Consider the following 19807-nt stretch of genomic DNA (forward strand, 5'->3'; position numbering starts at 1 on the left):
GCGGAAAGTAGTAAGAATATAAAAGAGAATAAATAAAATGGCCGAGAGGAAGAACAATAGTGTGAATGCTGAAAGCATTCACACTATTGTGAATGCTGTGAATGCTGAAAGCATTCACACTAATAATAAGTATAAAGAAAATGGCGGAGAGGAAGAACAATTAGGAATACAATAGTGTCCCTAACAACTAGAGGTGGGCGATATATATCGTCTACGATATTATCGTGAATGTCGTTTTGACGATGAGCAATTTTCCATTATCGAGTATTTATACTATCTAGAAAAGAAAACAATAGACGGTAAAGGAGAGGCGCATAGAAGTCCTCATTCGGTCCTATAGACAAGAGAGGAAGAGAGGGTGTGGAAGTCAAATTTGTGATGTGAGATGAAAACAGCATCGACGACAGGAACAAAAAGGGAGAAAAGTAGCGACACCCAGAGAAATAAACTATGGACACTGAAATTCTTAAAAAATGAAACAATAAAACACAAAACAGGGCGGAGGATCCAGGATCAGCAATAATCATATCCATCATCTTACTTGTGTAATGAGAAATCTGTGCTGTTTCACTTTCTGTTAGGATATCTCCAGCCACTGCTATGACTGTAAAAGTGTACTTCACTCCAGCGGTCAGCTCAGTGATATTTATTTTTGTTTCATTCACATCGGTCCTCCAGTCAACTGTTCCATTAGTCCACTCTACTAGAGGTGGGCGATATATATCGTATACGATATTATCGTGAATGTCGTTTTGACAATTAGCAATTTTCCATTATGGAGTAATCTAGAAAAGAAAACAATAGACGAATGCGCACATTACGGCGCCAACACAAAACGCCGCCGCAGCAGTGCACAGCTCGGACCTGCTTCTCCCGTTGTGTCCCGGTCCCCCCTCGGGCTGTGTCTCTCCTACTGCTTCACACGGAGCTCTGCCCCAAAGGTGAAGGAAGCTGTGTGTGTAAAGACGTCGCCTCTGAGATGTATAGAAGAGAAACACATGTTTCAGGACAGAACAGACATGCCCTGTGATTTCCAGCCTCCTTTCATATTTAATAGAGGAGGGACAGTAATAATCTCAGCTGTCAGGATGTGCAACCTTGGTCTCAAAAAAACAAAAAACAAAAACAAAAAACAGGGGAGTTTAAGTGGGAGTCTCTTGGATGCTTAAGTTAACAGAAAATAAACAAGAGCTGTTGTTCTGAAAAGCTGTGTCTATCCATAGATGTCCTGGTAAGCAAGTAACAAGAGTTTTACAACATGCTTTGTAAAAAACAAAAAAACTAAATCACATTTTAAAGGATATCGTCAGATTATCGTTATCGGATAATTGAAAAAAATAATCGAGATATTTTTTTTTTGCCCATATCGCCCACCCCTACTAACAACTCCAAAACGCTCTTGTGGACAAGTTGTGACCTGCACATTCACCACGCTATGAGATAATAACGTTACCAGACAGAGTTGTTTTCGAGGCAAATGCAGAGACTGCTTGCCGAAAAACTGCCCCCGACTGGAACACGCATCAGCGATTTTGTATGAATTTACCATGGAAACAACTATGTCTGGTAACGTTCTGTTATTATCTCATAGCGTGGTGAATGTGCAAGTCACAACTTGTCCACCAGAGCGTTTTGGAGTCATTGGATTGTGTATTTGATGAGTTTGATGAGGGAAACCAAGAAATCCCATTAGCCTCCGTAGCGTAGCTTTGAGCAGCTCCCGGCTCTGCTCCGCCGTTCTAAAAATAGCTTGCACCGACAATTAAAGGTAACGAACCTACTCCTAAAACTAGGGATTATGGCAATGGGCCAATTTGCCAAAATGTTGAACTATCCCTTTAAACTCAGAATTCCTGCTGTTACAAACACCACCCAATAGCTGCCATGTCGGTGAATTGACTGGAGAACTTACTTCTATCTGTGTTGGAAGAGATCTTGGTATGAGATGTGGGCTGTGTTCTTGCTGGGGCCTGTGTGTGGCCTGAAGTGGTTGCTGCGCCTGGGACTGATGAAGGTGCTGGACTTGGGTCTGATGGAGGTGTTGCACCTGGGATTAATGGAGACGCTGCACTCGGGACTGATGGAGACACTACACTTGGGTCTGATGGAGACGCTGCACTTGGTACTGATGGAGACGCTGCACCTGGGACTGATGGAGGCGCTGCACTTGGTACTGATGGAGGCGCTGCACTTGGTACTGATGGAGGCGCTGCACTTGGGACTGATGGAGGCGCTGCACCTGGGACTGATGGAGGCGCTGCACTTGGTACTGATGGAGGCGCTGCACCTGGGACTGATGGAGGCGCTGCACTTGGTACTGATGGAGGCGCTGCACCTGGGACTGATGGAGGCGCTGCACTTGGGACTGATGGAGGCGCTGCACCTGGGACTGATGGAGGCGCTGCACTTGGTACTGATGGAGGCGCTGCACTTGGGTCTGATGACGGCGCTGCACTTGGGTCTGATGACGGCGCTGCACTTAGGACTGATGGAGACACTGCACTTAGGACTGATGGAGGCGCTGCACTTGGGTCTGATGGAGGCACTGCACTTGGGTCTGATGACGGCGCTGCACTTGGGTCTGATGACGGCGCTGCACTTAGGACTGATGGAGACACTGCACTTAGGACTGATGGAGGCGCTGCACTTGGGTCTGATGACGGCGCTGCATTTAGGACTGATGGAGGCACTGCACTTGGGTCTGATGACGGCGCTGTACTTGGGTCTGATGGAGGTGCTGTACCTGAATCTGGCTGTGATGCAGCTGGACAGAAACTCTGGAACAGGAAGCCTAGAGTGACAGAAAAAAACGAAAGATAAGCTTCAATACAAAGCTGGGTAGCATTAAAACAAACCATTATGTGGAGAAGACATATTCTTCCTTAAATCCATCTGGATCCTGTTGGATTTCAAAAAATAAAACCCATAACAGGGCCAGTTGCGATGAAGTATCTTTATTTCCAACATCCAATAGTAAAATAATAGTATCCAAAATCATTTAAAAAGCCATAAAACATACTCATCAAAGTGTCTGAATAACTTCATTAAATGATTAGAATAGATGGAGAAAAAACGTAGTGCTTTTTCATGTTGCGTTCAAGTTCTGCGCCCTTGGTGCCACTCTGTGTTGCAGGTGGCCGTTATCTACCTTACCTGGTCCTGATTCCCCCTGCTGCAGGTGGCTTCACACATGAACACTGTAGTTTCTCACACTAGCGCACACTCACCCCTCCCTTCTATCTGTCTCTACTTTCTCAGAGCTCAGTGCTTTTTCTTTCTTTACCCAACAATCCATTTTCTGGTGAAGGAGCTGAAAACAAAATCCCAAATTATAGCTGCTGTGCAGCGATGGGTCGGGTCCGGGCTATTTTTGGCAAATCTAGGCAAATTCGGAGCAACAAACAGGAGAATAGGAAGACAAGCCAGTTGACCTTATAATGTTCATTTTGCATGAGTTGAGGATTGAACCCACAACATCTGGAACCAAAGACCATGTCTATCGCACTGAGCTAATTGCCAAGGGATAGTTCAACAGTGGCTTCACAAGCCATTCACTGTCGTGCAGACAGATTTGAAACCACTGTAAAAAATCAGTTTTTGTGGCATGTTGTTGTTGTTCTTTAATTTAGAGGCTTGCTGTGATTAGACTATTGTCTTGTGTTACCAGTTGAGGACATCTGGCATTTTGATCCGTCATCATCACCCTTGTTGGGTCTTGAACCCACATACCATCGCAGCAAGAACCAGCTCTTAAGTCACTGAGCTAATTGACTGGTAGTGAGACCTGCTGTGTAGCTTCATTTATAGACTCAGACTTCAGGCAGCAGCTGTCAAGGCAGATTTAAAAATTGTCAAAAACAAAAATGTCAGAAATTCTGTTATCTAAACAAAAATCTGATAATACATAAATTGCATCTAGACAGCATGGAAATGTTGGTTTTTATTAATAAGTGTTTTGCTTCACAAGAGAAAATATGATGTTTAAAAATGTCCCTCTTACATTGACTGCATTGTTCCCATGAGAGCAGAAATCAAAATGGTCTAGAAAATTCTGTTTTTGAGATAAACTCTGATATTTGCCAAACTTCATCAACCATGACTCCAAAATATTCTCAATTTTTTTCAGGAACATTGAAAATTTTATTTAGCAGGAATTGGATGGTATATATTTACAGTATTGTTTACAGTCAAACGTTTTCATGCACTGTAGGCTCAATTTTTGATTAATCAAAAATCCGAGAAACAAGTTTTGTGGAGGACAGTCTGGAGATGCTCTGTAGCAAGTTTGGTGACAATTGAACAAAAATTGTGGGAGGAGATACATTTTAAAAGTTTTACAGTTTTTGAAAAAAACTGAGTTATGGACTTCATAATTTGTAATGAGTTTAAGTGGACACAAGTTTCAGCAGTATTTGGGCGACATTTTGGTGAAAGTTGCAAAACTGTAGCATATGCTGTTGGTTTGGGGGGGGGGGGGGGGGGGGGGGGGCACATGTCCTTGGAGTTGAGTAAATCTGGCATGGGGTTGGATGTTTCTGTAGAGTTTGGTGAGTTTTCGCCCATGGGAAGTATGATTTCCTCAGAAGAAGAAAGAAGAATTCCTAGGAATACAATTGTCCTGGCAGCTTAGCTGCCTGGACCCTAATGATCAAACCTTTTAGGGAACAGTCATATAGTACACATTCAGCTGTTATGGAGAAACACATGGAGCTGATTGTGTTCGCCTGACATTGTATTTATACCCATCTGATTAATTTAAGTTGCTTTTAGCTCTATTTTTGGTCTCCACCAGCTCCTGTGAGAAATATCTGTCTCTTTTGCTGCCAAGTTCACCAAGTGGTCTCTGACTGGGTCTGTCTGCTGTTTGCTTTGGAGAAGATAAACCAAAACAACAGCTAAAAGATGCCAAAGCTCTCAGTAGCAGAGCTCAGTGAAAATGTGGAGGTGGGTGATAGTGTGAGGAAACTAATGGCAGCTCCCAGTCAAAACACACGTCTGTTGCTGTGATCAATCAGTGCTCAATGCAATTTCTGGATCGTTTATGGGGTTCTCCAATCATCTAGGAACTCATCTGGCATTTGATCGGTCAGGTTCAGGTTCAGGTTCAGGTTACTTTATTGATACCCAAGGGTAAACTAGTTTTGCAGTCGAGAGTTAAACAAGCAACAGAAAACGAACAATCAAGTCAGAAACAAGACATTTAAAAAGAACACATACACATAAAACAAGAGACAGCTTCGGCTCAACAGAAAGTGCTGCAGTTCATGAAATAAATATAAGAAGTAAAAAACATGAAACTAAAAAAGAATTAAAAACACCAAGAGCAAAATTTCCGCCAAGTTAAGAATGAATAAAAGCAATGAGATAAAAAAAGGGGATACATCATGCTCCGAAAAGTGACTTGTGCAGCTTTTGTGCAAACTACAGCTTGTTTACCAGTGTAACTGCAGCTGGAACAAAGCTGTTTTTATAACGTTTTGTTCTGCAGTATGGGACTGACAACCTCCGTCCAGAGGGAAGAAACTGGAATTCACTGTGCAAAGGGTGTAAACTATCATTTAAAATGGTCGTGGCTATCCGCTGTAACTGTCTGGTATACAGGGAAGAAGGGTTCAGCTGTGGCTCACCTATCAGCTTACTTGACCATTTCACAATTTGATTCAATGCGTTCTTGTTTTTAGTAGAAAGGCTTCCAAACCATGACACCAAAGAAAAGGATAAAATGGACTCAATAAAAGCACGATAAAAAAGAATCATCATGGTTCTGTCAACATTCCAGTAAGACAGTTTTCTCAGACAGTGCAAACGCTGTTGTCCTTTTTTACACACAGTATAAACAGTCATAAAATGACACAGTCATAAAGCCTTGGGACAATGAGGACTTGTCCTGTAGATCAGACACCTGGTCAGTCAGTCCTGCCCTCTTAGTCACAGTGTTCAGGGTGGCAGGCTGTGGTCTGATAAGAGATGTGTCCCTGCTACACAGAGACAGGACAGGATCAGCTGTGCCAGCCTCCACTTGACCAGAACAGGCTCTTATCTGCTAAGTCCTAATGCTGTGTTCACATGCTGTGGGAAGGGAAACTGATAAAGGTCCGAGGGAGATCTTCGTCCATTATTCCAAATGTGTAAAATGCTGTTTCTATTTCCGTTTCATGTAGATAATTTCATTTGACTGCAGCTAACCCTCAACACAACATTGTGCTAAGGATTTTTAATGAGTGCCTTCAACTTCCATAAGCGTAAGTTTGTTGCATCCAACCAAATATGTGCAGGAATCCTTGTCTTTTCTCCCAACTGAACTGACCCAGTTGACCTCTACACATCAATGACCTGCAGTTTGATATAGCTTTTGAAATATATGGTAAAATATTTGGTCCATCACTTAATTGCTGCTGATGTGGAACATGTTTATAGTGGAATCCCAATTTGGGTGGCCCTTTGCTGCATGTCTACCTCCCCATTTCCTGTCTCTCTTGACTACACATCAATTAAAGGCAAAAGCCCAAAAAATATAGCCTACTTAAAAAAAGCAAAAGTTTATTACCCTTCCTTTGACATTATAACGTCTAGGCTATAGACGTTGCTATATAGTTGCTATAGGCTAGCAATAGCAACCACTGATCTGACTAGTGAATGAGTACAGTCAAATGCAGGATTATTATTTATTTTTCTTACTATTACGTATATCAAATCAGCAGATACGGGGGATTCTTTCTCTTATTCAGCAAATTTAGGTTTTATCATCTTTAATGGCTGCCCAGTATAGGTTTCACTAACATTTTTTTACCTTCAGGATTGTGAAATAACAGGATATCTGTGAGAGTCTTTAAAAGTCTGGCAATAATCGGAATGTTATTTGTAGCCTAATGCAGAAACGCAGACATGCTAAAACATCATTATGGTAGTCTAAGGAAGTGTTGCATAACATAATTGTTTGAATTTGTTACCACACGTGTATTGAGGGTGTCTGTGTGTGTGGACGCAATGTTGGTGTGTGGAGGTCAGAAAACAGCAGAGGGATAAGGCCATTGTTCTGTGGCCATGGAGGATTGTCACTGGATGTAGGCTGTGGCTGTGGGTGTGGTGCTTCCAAGTTTATTGTGTCCAGCATCCTGTCCTTCTCACTATAAATAGCGAAGGAGAAGATGAAATACTGTGGCTCAGGTTTACTTCAAGATCCAAGAGCAGGTCAGTGCAGCTTGGACCGCAGTGCTCCATCTGCCTAATATCTGACTATAAAAATGAGTGGATGTCCTACTAATAAATATTTTTATTATTAACTGAAGACAATTTCCTCTGAATGGCAAAAAATTGGTTGGACTAGGTTCTACATCAATTTTTTGAATTGTTTAGTTTGAATTAAAGCAGAAGTAACTTGGCTAACTTCCTGTCAGCAGATGGAGTTAGCAGTCCCCGCCCTCGTCCCTACGTCACCACATTCACGCGCATCCCTTGGCTGCACACACAGAGAGGACCGCCCCTTTATGCTGTTCTCTCTCCTCATTGGATAAAGGTTGTAGGATACAAGGAAAGTTTTCTTACAGCAGAGCAGAGTGACTGACAGACCCGTGTTTCAGACCAAATACTCTATATAAGTGATTGCCGTTGGAAGATATAACTATTTAAGACTTATATTAACATAAATATTCTGCTTACTTCTGCTTTAATTATTGATGCTTTGGAGGAGGGAGAGGGGGGAGTCATTGCATTTTGTCAACTCACAGGAAGACTTGAAGCAATCTTCTAGTTTTGAGTAAAAGCATTCCTTTTTATAGCTTGATACAAAAAATAATCTAACTTTAAAGGGCAGCATGTGATCTGCACAAAAGTGAAAGGGCATTTTGTTCCAGTTTTGTCATAAATGATTACTAATAGAAAAGAATACAAAAGGTGAGAAATGTGCCAACCAAGCTATCAGTCACAAATCAATATGAGCAACCTCCGACCTCAGCTTATGTTTGTCTTAATCAGTGTGTGTGTGGACTTCATTGCACTGACTGGACACTGTAAAAGGGTCCTTGTTTGCTCCGGTGGAGGGTCAGACAGAGCAAGGTGTGAGAACCAACCTGCTGTCCTTTCCCTGGCTTCTTGCTCTACATCTTGGCTCACTGACAGGAAACAGTTCTGTTGATCTGGTCGACTTAAGATGTTGGGAACTTTCCTGTGACTTCCTGCTCCATGTTGAAAGGACAGCTTCACATCATTTTTGCCAATTCGCCAGCTGCACATTGGAGCTGTCCTGATCTGCCACAGGTTTTCTACTGAATTCAGATCTTGAAACCAGTTGGAGGTGACTTTTGCTTTGTGACATGGAGCCTTATCAAGCTCAACAATGTTATGGGTCACTGTCTTCCATTAAAGGACGGCGAACCATAACATGGTCAGCAACAATACTCAAAGAAGCTGTGGCATTCATATGACGGAGTATTAGGGCCACATTGAGAAAAAAAAATCGTAGACTTCAAGAATAAAGTCATAAATTTACGAAAATAAAGTCATAATATTTTAACATGTTGTATCAGAGGAGGAGAGTTGTTAAAATGTGGGCTGTGGAGCATTTTGTGAAGTTGTACTTCAGTATAGGTTTCACTAACATTTTTTGACCTTAAAGGGATAGTTCAACATTTTGGCCCATTGCATAATCATAATACCTTTAATTGTCGGTGCAAGCTATTTTTAGAACGGCGGAGCAGAGCCGCAAGCTGTTTAGAGCTACGCTATGGAGGCTCATGGGATTTCTTGGTTTCCCTCATCAAACTCATCAAATACACAATCCAACAACTGCAACGCTCTCATGGACAAGTTGTGACCTGCACATTCACCACGCTATGAAATAATAACGGTACGTTACGAGACAGAGTTGTTTTAGAGGTAAATTCATGCAAAACAGCTGATGCCTGTTCCTGTCGGGGGCAGTTTTTTGGCAAGCAGTCTCTGCATTTACCCTGAAAAAAACTTGGTCTCGTAACGTTCCGTTATTATCTTATAGCGTGGTGAATGAGCTAGCCTACTTTACAAACGTCACCCCATATTATCCTCGTAAATTTATGACTTTATTCTCGTAAAATTATTACTTTATTCTTGAAGTCTGTGAATTTTTTTTTCTTTTCTCTTTTAAACTACTACTGACTGGTATACAGTAGGCACTCAAAGTGAGAAAAAAAACACTACTGTTGAGGTTGGGGCCATGGGTTCAGACTTTTTTTTCGGTCAAATAATCCAGATTCGTCAGAACAAATTAGGTTTCTCTTTCCAGCCACTGGTCAGTTTGATGGAACTGTTTCTACTGCAGCCTATCTGGAAGTGGAACCACAGTGGTCTCTGCTGTTGTAGCTCATCCACCTCAACATTGGACGTTTTCCCCATTTTGAAATGCTGTTGTGATCAACACCAGTGGTTATCTGAGTAACTGCAGTCCTTCTCCCCTGATCTCATCAACAACCTGGTGTTCCTGCTGTGTTTTTCCACTCAAGCTCCTGAACTACATCTACATCAATAAACAGGTACATAGGTGTTCCTAATAAAGTGGTGAGCGCAGCTTGTTAGTCCAATTCATTCCAATTGCTGTGGTCATAACACAGTTTGAGGATATTTCTTACATGACATTCTTACATGATGGGATGGGTTTAGTTAGGATTTCCTAATCTGAGATTAGATAAGTATGACTAAGTAAGATAAGATAAAATTCTTAAAGTTAGTCAGGATCTTCCACTCCTCCTGTCTTAACTTAAGACAAAGTTTCTGCAACACGGCCCCAGATCTATGTTTGAAGCTGCTCCTTTAGAGATCATGTGGAGCGTGACAGTGTTTAGCTTATATTCACAGAGACTAAAGCGGGTGGAGGGGTGGGGGGTATGAATTGTCAGGAAGAGAGGACAATTCAACCAATCTCCACCCTCTGACCAGAGAAGGTCAGAGGCGGCTCTCCGTCTCCCCGGGGGTCCCACTGTTTGACTCCAGCAGGCATCAACCCAATCTTGTTGAGTTTGAGCCCCACCATCCACACACATTAAAGGAGAATGACACCGTGGCCGGAGGGTGGAGACTCGTTGAATTGTCCTCCCTTCCTGACTGCCATGTTGTAAAGAAATGCCCCCAGGAACGAGGCCCCACACACACACACCGAAACATGGAGGGAAGAAGAAAGAGGAGAAGGTGACTGTCAACACAGCACCTCACCAGTTCTCCACATGTAGTCGCCTACATACTGTATCCCAAAGCATACAACTACATGTTTCAAGGTTTAGATTTGTTGGGACATATTCAACCAAACAAAGTTATTATGCCAGGATGAATCTGGAGGAATGTCAAAAAAGAATTAACTAAACTTCAACCTAGTTAAGCTAAGCTGGGCACTTTCCCTTACCTTTCCCAGATGTTTTCTGTTTTGATGCAACATAATACATTTTTTATACCACATAAATAAGCTACTATAGTCCTAACAGTTCATAATATGCCTACATGTATGGTACTGCTAAATGCTATGTAGCTTAGATGCTAAGATTAGTCTGAAGATTAGTCTATTCTCATTGGTCCAAGCAGTTATCTCAAGGAAATTTAAACCGAACGCAACTGGACTTGGTTATTTGTCTAGGAAGACGTTTCACCTCTAAGAGGCTTCATTAGTTCATGTTCGCATCTGACCAGGCTGAGACTAAATAAAAAGGTTATAGCCCAAAACCTGTAACAGCACAAGTTTGTTTGTGTAGCCTATAGTTTAACTGAAGATGATCCAACATAGGTCAGCATAGGTTACTGTAGGTCTGCTGGTAAGATAAAACACTTGAGCTAAATGAGAGTGGTATCAACAGGTGATGTCTGATGTACTTCCAATACCAGATGTGTCAGTTTAGGAATTGATAGCCTACTCATAATAAACTATTGATAGCCTACTATCACAAGTCTTAGGGTTAACATTTTTTTTCCTCAAAGAAGACAATTATTTCGCAATTTACAGGACCTATTCCCCGCCGGTTGGAAGGACATCTGCTTCCGCCTCTGAGGTGAACTAATGGTGGTGTAAATTGCGCCCCTTCTACACATACTCAGCAGAACTCATACAGACCTAAAGTTTGGATGTTATCATTGAAGGCAAGGCAAGGCAATTTTATTTGTATAGTCCATTTTTACAAACAGTTTGTCTCAAAGGGCTTTACATGGCATCATAACAACATCCTCTGCCCTTAGACCCTCACATCCACTGAGGGTTCCTAATTAAAAATAAGAAAAATAATATGTCGTTTATTCGTTCCTATCTCAGAGTAATTGCATACTATTTAAATGTGAATTTAAATAGTCAATGTCGTCCTCAAAACTATGTTCTAAATAAAAAAAATTCCATATTTTAATATCATAAAATTTTGGGAAATGCAATTTTTAAAAAAATTATTGCATTTAATATCTATTTTTCAGTGTTTTATTGCCACAGGTAATTCAAATTAACAAACCGTTACATTACAAAAGCTGTAAAACACTTAAACACAGACAGTCTTTCAGTGTTTTACAGCTTTTGTAAAATGTATTGGTACCGGTATATTGGTTTTACTTGCCTTAAAATCAGTGCACATCACTCGTATCACCGTGCTGATCTGACTTTTAGCTCTTAAAGCAGAAGTAAGTGGAATGTTTGTGTTAATATACAAAGTCTTCAATAGTTCTATCTTCCGACAGCAATCACTTAGAGTGTTTGGTCTGAAACACGGGTCTGTCAGTCACTCTGCTCTGCTGTAAGCCGAGGCGAAAACTTTATACTTCCTTATATCCTACAACCTTTATCCAATGAGGAGAGAGAACGGCATGAAGGGCTGTGTGTGCAGCCAAGGGATGCGCGTGAATGTGGTGACGTAGGGACGAGGACCAATAGATCCATGACGAGGGCGGGGACTGCTAACTCCATCGGCTGACAAGAAGTTAGCCAAAACGACCGGATCGCTTACTTCTGCTTTAATGCAACATAGTGAAAAGGTGTAAAAAGTGCATTTCTCCAACTTAAACTCTGAGTCTTTGCCCAAAAGTGTCCACACAACCTCTGTCCATACAGTGTAAATACACACACCTCAGGTTTCATTGTACCGTACTACTTGCTGAACATCTACACAATCCAACATCCAGTGTGTGTGTGTGTGTGTGTGTATGTGTGTGTGTATGTATGTGTGCAGCGCTGCAGCCAGATATCCAGTCAGCTCTGACTGGAACCCCAGACTGATGTGCATCTGATCGTGAACATGCACTGTGCACACTAAATGGAGTAGAGTAAATAAATGAATGTAGCTGTCGCTCCAAAGCAGCAGCAGGACAAAGCAGCCCCGTTGGGTTGGTGACAGCCCACACAAAGGCCCCCCCGGCCCCAGGTGTGGCCATGCAAGCACGGGCTATACTCCCTCGCTGCAGACCCCGGCTACACGCCCGAGTCTTTTAGGGGTACAGCTGCCCGTCCCACAGAGAGCCTTAATTCAGCTCTCTGTGGGACTGAGGGTGGCTGCTGGGGGGAGGGAGGGAGGGAGAGGAGGCGGGAGGGATTTTGCTTTACATTGTGTGCTCTTAGTGAAGGAAGGTGGATGTCTGAATGGAGTAAAAGAGAGACAAGTGAAAGGGAGGAGAGAGGGGAGGGAGGGGTGAGAGGAGAGAAAATGAAGTGAGGTTGTTGGAGACGCTGTAAATCTAACGGCCGCGTGGAGAGGTAGCGGCCACACATGCGCACGCACATCCACTCCAAATAACACGCACACCCTCGCACACCTCATCCACAGCCCCCTCCCTGCCTTGGAAACCAGACTGGTATGTGTGTTTATATGAGGCGCGAGGTGTGCTGATGGTAAACACACACACAACACAACATCCTCCTTAGAAGAACAGAGAACAGAATTTCTATCCAGAGAGGGAAGATGCTGATTATTGTCATATCAAACATGTTTTAATAGAAAAAGGAAGAAACATTTACATCTCAGACAAACCACCTGTTTAATGCTGTGACAAATGCACACAGCTATATTACAACTTTAAGGATACTCTGTCACTCGTGGCTTTATCTAACCACCAGTCCTGATAGGCTACTGACTCTTCCTTTCAGTGAGACCACATCAAGAGTATTGTTCCAAATACAATGCAACATCTAGAGTATATAACCGCAAAGGAATTTCAAATCGAACGCAACTGGACTTGGTTATTTGTCTAGGAAGACGTTTCACCTCTGATCCAAGAGGCTTCATCAGTTCAGCCTCTTGGATCAGAGGTGAAACGTCTTCCTAGACAAATAACCAAGTCCAGTTGCTTTCGATTTAAAATTCCTTTGAGAAACTATGACCTGTACAAATGAGAATATGCACAGGCCTAGAGTATATAAATGTGAAATTACAAACATTATGCAAGTGACTTTATTAATGAGACATGTGAATGCTCATAAATATCTATGAAATGTAACTTGTAGAATCTTAAATATCTGGGAATTACACTCAGAAAAGCAACAATGTTGTTATTAGCTTTTTACTTTTGACTTTTTAAAAATCTTTTTATTGTTCTTACTCACCTGCCCAGGGACTACGGAGCTAAATCCGGTACAAAACATCTTCTCTCATCTCGAGACTAATTTTGTACATTGTCCCTGATACAAATAAACATATTTAAAGCAGATATCAGTGGAATGTTTTTGTTAATATAAGTCCTAAATAGTCCTATTTTCCGTCAGCAATCACTTACATGAAGTATTTCAGCCTAAACACGAGTCTCTCCGTCACTCTGCTCTGCTGTAACCCGAGGAGAAAATTTTCCTTGTGGGATACAAGTGTTATCCAATGAGGGGAGAGAACGGCATGAAGGGCTGTGTGTGCAGCCAAGGGATGCGCGTGAATGTGGTGACGTAGCACGAGGACCAATTGATGCCTGACAAGGGCGGGGGCTGCTAACTCATGGTGCGTTCAAGGAAACTCGTACTTTGTGTTTTTCCTTCCTGTGAAGTCATACCAGTTCGATCTGGTACGAGTTCACGGGTCGGAAGTTACGAGTGGCCGTTATAGGGAACTTTCACAGACAACAGGACGGTAAAAACACGAGCTACGGGTTACCTGGAACGCTACCAAGTCGTAGTTGTGACTTGAAGCTGTAACTTACGGTTTCAAAAGCCTGCCTTGAACACAGCATTAGCCGAAACGGCCGTGCCGCTGTTATCTGCTTTAACTAAACTTATTTAAGGTTTCATCATGGACTTCTGCTTGTCACAGATGTTTTTTCAGCATAAATCCTAAAGTCCATGTCAAAATATATGTACAATAATTAATCCTGAATAGCACAAAAAGCAGCTGAAGCTCAGGCTAAATTCTAAAAAAAACAAACTCTGTAGACCTGACAGGAACTTTCATAAAGACTGACCAGGTGATTTTTTATCCACATGCGTCTGTCAAAGCATCAGTTCAAACTAAACAAAAGATATGGTAGCAAAATCAGCAACTAGCTGTTAATCTAGATAGCACAAAGGTTAAGTGAGGGTGAAGACACCATTTAAGAGGATTTAGTGAAGCTCACTGTGTAGGTATGTTTCATCTCTCTCTCTCTCTCTCTCTCTCTCTCTCTCTCTCTCTCTCTCTCTCTCTCTCTCTCTCACACACACACACACAGACACACACACACACACACACACAACTTTGCTCAGCTAAGGGGAAAAGAAGCGTTTTCTGTTTTCCTAAAAGCTGAAGTGAGGGAGGGAGTTTGCACAAAGTGATGAAGCAGATGAAGGGAGGAGAGGAATGAGGAGGAGGAGGAGGAGGAGGAGGAGGAGGAGGAGGTACATGAAGGTCCATGATGGTACCAGCCACAGGCCTGATTAATGGACACCTGCGTCTGCAGCAGGGCATGCTGGGTAGAGGGAGGGAAGCGAGAGGTTACTGTAGAGATGAAGGCGAGCGGCTCTTTATCTTCAGCATCAGACAGTGATAAAACGCTCGGCTTTTACACAGAGGTTCCTCCCTGAAAGAAATCCATGTCCACATGCCGGCCATGCCAGGCCTTTAAGCAGATCCACTGCATCTGGACATAACACACTGCTCCTGAAGGCCCAGACCTACTACTACAGAATTTTAGAGCAATGGCTGTCTGGTTTAATTTCTCATCAGGCCTTTTTTTTTTTAAAGAAAAGAAAAGCTTTCAACTTTCATCACAGTGAACATCTGTGAACGTGGAGTTTAGAGGTTTGTTCAAGAAACCTTGGAGCCTTGAGCCATATTAAATCTGATATGATACTTTTGTATTTTTGATGGGTTGTGTTGGCTATAAACTTGTGGGAGGTGAGCAGCCAACTCAAAAATAACCTTCAATCAAGACTACAGTGATAATGCTGCAATGACAATGAGGTTTTTGAGATGAATAAGAGGCCAAACCCAAACGGTGACGTCAAAAGCAGGAAAACCCAAACAATGAGCTGAAAAAAGAAAAGCCAGAGTGTTTCCAGCAATGAGACACATTACGTATACAGTCATTTCCTCATCTAGGCTAGATATTGGGTGGAATATGAGAGGTTAAGAATGTTAGGAACATCTGAGGATCTCCCTCATCTGTATCTACCTCAAACATGATTCAAGACTCTTCAGTCGTCTACTGAAACAAATCGATCCGAATCAAATCAGAAACAGGTAAACTCCTCTAAGTGCATCAGTGTCTTCATCACAAACAGCACGGTCTTATTTCTGTCACAATTTCGACAACAATCTGAATTCCACCCAGACTTCTCTGGCTGTTCCGCCACCTTCCAGCTGGGAGGAAAGCCTCCCTTTGTCTGACCGGTGCCGTCTCCTGCCACCACACCCTCCCTGGGAAACTGGGATGTTGATAAAGTTTTTTTTTTTTCCCATCAACTGTTCTACAGGGGACTGCAGACCCCAGACCGGTGTGCCAAGCAGGCTGCGTCTCCCTCCGGCCACTGGTGTCCGGACAGGCCAGGAACCCCAACCTTCTGTTATCTTGTAGGAAATGGAATGTCATGAACTCGCAAAGTGCGCAAGAAAGATGGACTCTGTTGGGGTTAGGAAGTCCTGGAGAGCACTGATAACTCATCATGTTGCCTTCTTCCTATAGTCCAGATTCCAAAGTATTAATTTGAGCTCTGACACTCCCTAAAGATATTTGATAACAGTTCAACAGTTCATGTTGAACTGTATAAATGACCATTGTTTAATCATAGTGGTCTTCAATATTAGTCATTACTTCAGCTCACTGGTCTTTGCTGGTTTCTGTAGGTAGCAAGAAGTGATTAGCTGGTGCAAAGTGATACTATCGTGAAGCAGCTATACGTTGACTTTAGCTGAGGAAAAGCATGAGATCAATTTGAATAACCTTATCCTCACTAATGAACACAGATCAGAAACTCATATCAGCCTTCTAAGGCAGACAAAAGAAAATCCTGTGACGCATTTGGCATTTGAATGGTGTAATATACCTTATATTATACATTAGAATTTAAAAAAATGTAATGAAGGTGCTGTTAAAAGATGTGTTTGACATTTTGGGGAACAAGTAAGTTTGTTCACCTTCTTTCTGATATCTGTATAATAGATATGAAGCGAGAGGCAGCAGATTAGCATGAAGCCTAGAAGCTGAGAGCAACAGGAAACCTGGCTCTGTCAAAACGTAGTTAATCCACCTATCAGCGCCTCTGAAGCTCGCTGATTAACAATCTTATATCCTGTTTGCTAAATGTGAACAAGTGCAAAAACGAAAAAGTTTTGGTTCTGTTACAAAAAAAATAATGGAAAACCTCGCTGGCTCTGCCCTTTTCAAAAGCCAAGCGGAGTACAGATCCTTCAGGAGGCCACACAGCTACAGTCACACTCCTCTAAATTGCAAAATGCGGTGTTGATCTCTAGGTTTGTGAACGCACCCTTGATAAGGACCTTAAACACACAAACACAGATGTGCGTTCACATGAGCAAAAAGTGTGTTTGGCTTTCATTTGTAGAAAAAAGTGCTGACAGCCTTCAGACTGAGTTTCGGGGGATGTGTTTTTCGCAAGTTCAGAAAATAAAAGCCTCCCCTCTGAATTCACCTACTGTAGTGGTGAGAGAGGTGCGTAATTAAAGAAAAACCTCTCAGCCCGGCAGAGAGGTCACGGGTGCACTTCATTATTCAACCTCCTTCTTGTCTATGGATGAAGCTCTTGGAGGACTGTGTGTGTGTGTGTGTGTGTGTGTGTGTGTGTGTGTGTGTGTGTGTGTTTGGAGGGAGGGAGGGTCGGGGGCTTCGGGGAGGCTTTAGCTGTGGTTTTGGCGGGGGGTGGAGGGGCAGATGCTTCAGCTCTGAGTCTGTGACTGTGTCATTAGGCTTGATTATGGCCACTTTCCTGCAAATTTTATACAACTGACACAGCAGCAGCAGCGGGAACAGACTTCAGCTGCTCAAAGTGAAGGCACTAAGACATGAAAAGGAGACAAAAGGAGGTGGACTGGCAGAGAGAATGTCTCAAAGTTTGCAGTCTTTCACAGGCAGCATCCACTGATGCTTGTTGTGTCCTTTTTCTTCTTCTTCAAGCTCCACAAACTGAATAAAGACGCCTGGTTTTTGTGTAACGTGAGGTCATATCACAACATCCCAAGTCCACACAGTCTGCAAGTTCACATGTTCAAATACTAACCTTACACTGTGCCAGGTGATACAGTACAAGGTGAAGTCAAGAACACTGAGGTAAATATTAACTCTTAACTAACATGATTAATTCAAATAGCACCTGGGACTTGAATCAGTGACTTTCTATCAATATTTAGACGTGAAAAAGATACAAGATATGTTCATGTGGATTTACAGCCATTCTCATATTTCCTCCAGTATAGGGAAGGAGAGTAAAGTTCTTCATTAGATCTACTCTGTTACAACATTAAACAGAGGATGTTGTTGTGATGCCATGTAAAGCCCTTTGAGACAAACTGTTTGTAAAAATGGGCTATACAAATAAAATTGCCTTGCCTTGCCTTATCTGACAGTTTAGCCAAATTCACATCTTCACTTAAATGTATAAAGTATTTAAAATCTGTTCCACCTTATTCAGACACATTAAAATGTAACTTTAGATGCATCATCAACATTAGCAATCTAAAAATGTATTCAATTATGTATAGAGGGTGCAATTAATTCTGATACTTTAAGCAAGAGGAGGAAGATAGTAACGCACACCACGGATGAAAGATTCTATTGGCACATCACTTAAAACCTCAAGTTAAATATTTAAATATTTCTTTTTCCATCATATAACCACTAGAAAATAACTCCTGTAATATTTTTTTACTTCAGTGAAATTTAAAAACAAAACTTTTTACATGAAGATACAGTATTGCTGCTTTAATTTCAGTAAAACATCAGCAAACATCTGTAATTACAGCAGCCCATGTGCACCTCCTGCAGCATCACATCACTGATGCTCACATTGTCTTTTTACAACTTGTTTCAAATGTCCCGTGCGCTCAGCAGCTTTAAAGCAAGACACTTTGTGCTTCATCACAAAAAAATATACTGTATGATATAAATGTATACAGTTCAAACATCAGTGAGGAAACTTAGTTCAAGCAGAAAACAGACTGGGAGCCACGCTGCAGCTCCCATGACATGTGTGTTTATTAGTGAAAATAAAATGGACTCACTCAGTGAAAGTAGCAGCCACGCGATCCTCATTGTTGCACTCGTCCTGTTTCCACTAGTTGCTTCTCCCAGATGCATTTATCATTCATGCAGCACTGTGCTCCGGTCCCTCACTTTGTATTGGAGCTGTTGTACAGATCATAAACCGTCCTGTCACGCCTCTCTCCTTGAATTTGTATCTTAGGCAAATGATCTTCCCCAACTTATTGTTATTTTTTTCTTCTTTTAAATTGAAAGCCAAGAATGCTTTTGTTTGTCTCTGCTGCTTCTTTCTCTCCTCTCTCTGCAGAGTTGGGGATTTGTGTGAAGAGTGTTTCTGCGGTTTCCTTGGCTGCGCCGTTGTTCCTCAGTGTCTCTCTGCCTCTCTCTCTCTCCTGCTCTCCCACAGTGGCTTGCCGCTGTATTGTGCTCAGTCAGTCCTCTGTCCTGCAGTGTGTTGAGCTGCTAGCAGCCGGCGGAGCAGACCAGGAGTATACTGATCATTCACCCAGACTGTCCCTGCCTCCCTTATCATGAGAAAGCAGGGGCAGACCCTAGTGTGGTCCAATCCCACAGCTCTGGACTCACTGCTGCTGCTGCTGCTGGGACATTTTCAATAACAAAGGAAGCTGTGAGACAATGTGTTCCCCTGGTTTTGATTCTTTCCTAAAATGGTCCATGACTCAAGGACGGGGGGTGAAGTCACATCAGCACTCATGTTGTTTGATCAAGGGAAAGACATGTTTAGATTCACAAAGTCAGCATGTCTTCATATTCACAGCAACTTTTCTGAAATATAGGCTGAAGTGTAACGTCTGTCTGTTCAGCTGCAGAGCTGTAGCTTCAAGACCTGTTCCATTTCAGTTACAAAACTGATTTTACTTCAACCTGACTGCTGTGAAATATACCTCCTTATTGTTCATATCATGTTATTGGTCAGAATTCACTGTCATGAAAATTAGCCTTTGGATTATTTTGACTATGAAGCCTTGAGAATAGGCTTTATAGTCATAGTCAATTTAGCATGTCAGTGACAAATCCCCCTCTCAGCACTGTAAAACAAAAAAATATATATATATATTTATAAACTCAAATATCTAATAGAAAAGTCTCAGAATTTACAACAGCACAACAAACTGTCAACATAAAAATACATAGGCTGTGGTCACAGTAGTGCAAGTGAATGTCCATCTCAGATTTTTTGTATTAGCCT

The 19807-nt window shown here is 42.1% G+C and overlaps 1 protein-coding gene across 1 annotated transcript in view; it reads right to left on the bottom strand.

Annotated features, from left to right (window-relative positions):
- podxl (podocalyxin-like) overlaps nt 1-19188 on the bottom strand; it is a 28451-nt gene extending 9263 nt beyond the window's left edge. The window contains exons 1-3 of the mRNA XM_085769596.1: nt 18618-19188; nt 2744-2791; nt 1913-2389 (exon numbers count right to left, since the gene is read on the bottom strand). Of these exons, the coding sequence (XP_085625722.1) occupies nt 1913-2389; nt 2744-2791; nt 18618-18693 (601 nt within the window). The 5' untranslated portion in view covers nt 18694-19188. The remainder of the gene's footprint in view (nt 1-1912; nt 2390-2743; nt 2792-18617) is intronic.
- Between the last annotated feature and the right edge of the window lie 619 nt (nt 19189-19807).

The sequence above is a fragment of the Trachurus japonicus genome, chromosome 23 (genome assembly GCF_045865225.1).
Source record: "Trachurus japonicus isolate A0001 chromosome 23, Traja_1.0".
Classification (NCBI taxonomy): domain Eukaryota; kingdom Metazoa; phylum Chordata; class Actinopteri; order Carangiformes; family Carangidae; genus Trachurus; species Trachurus japonicus.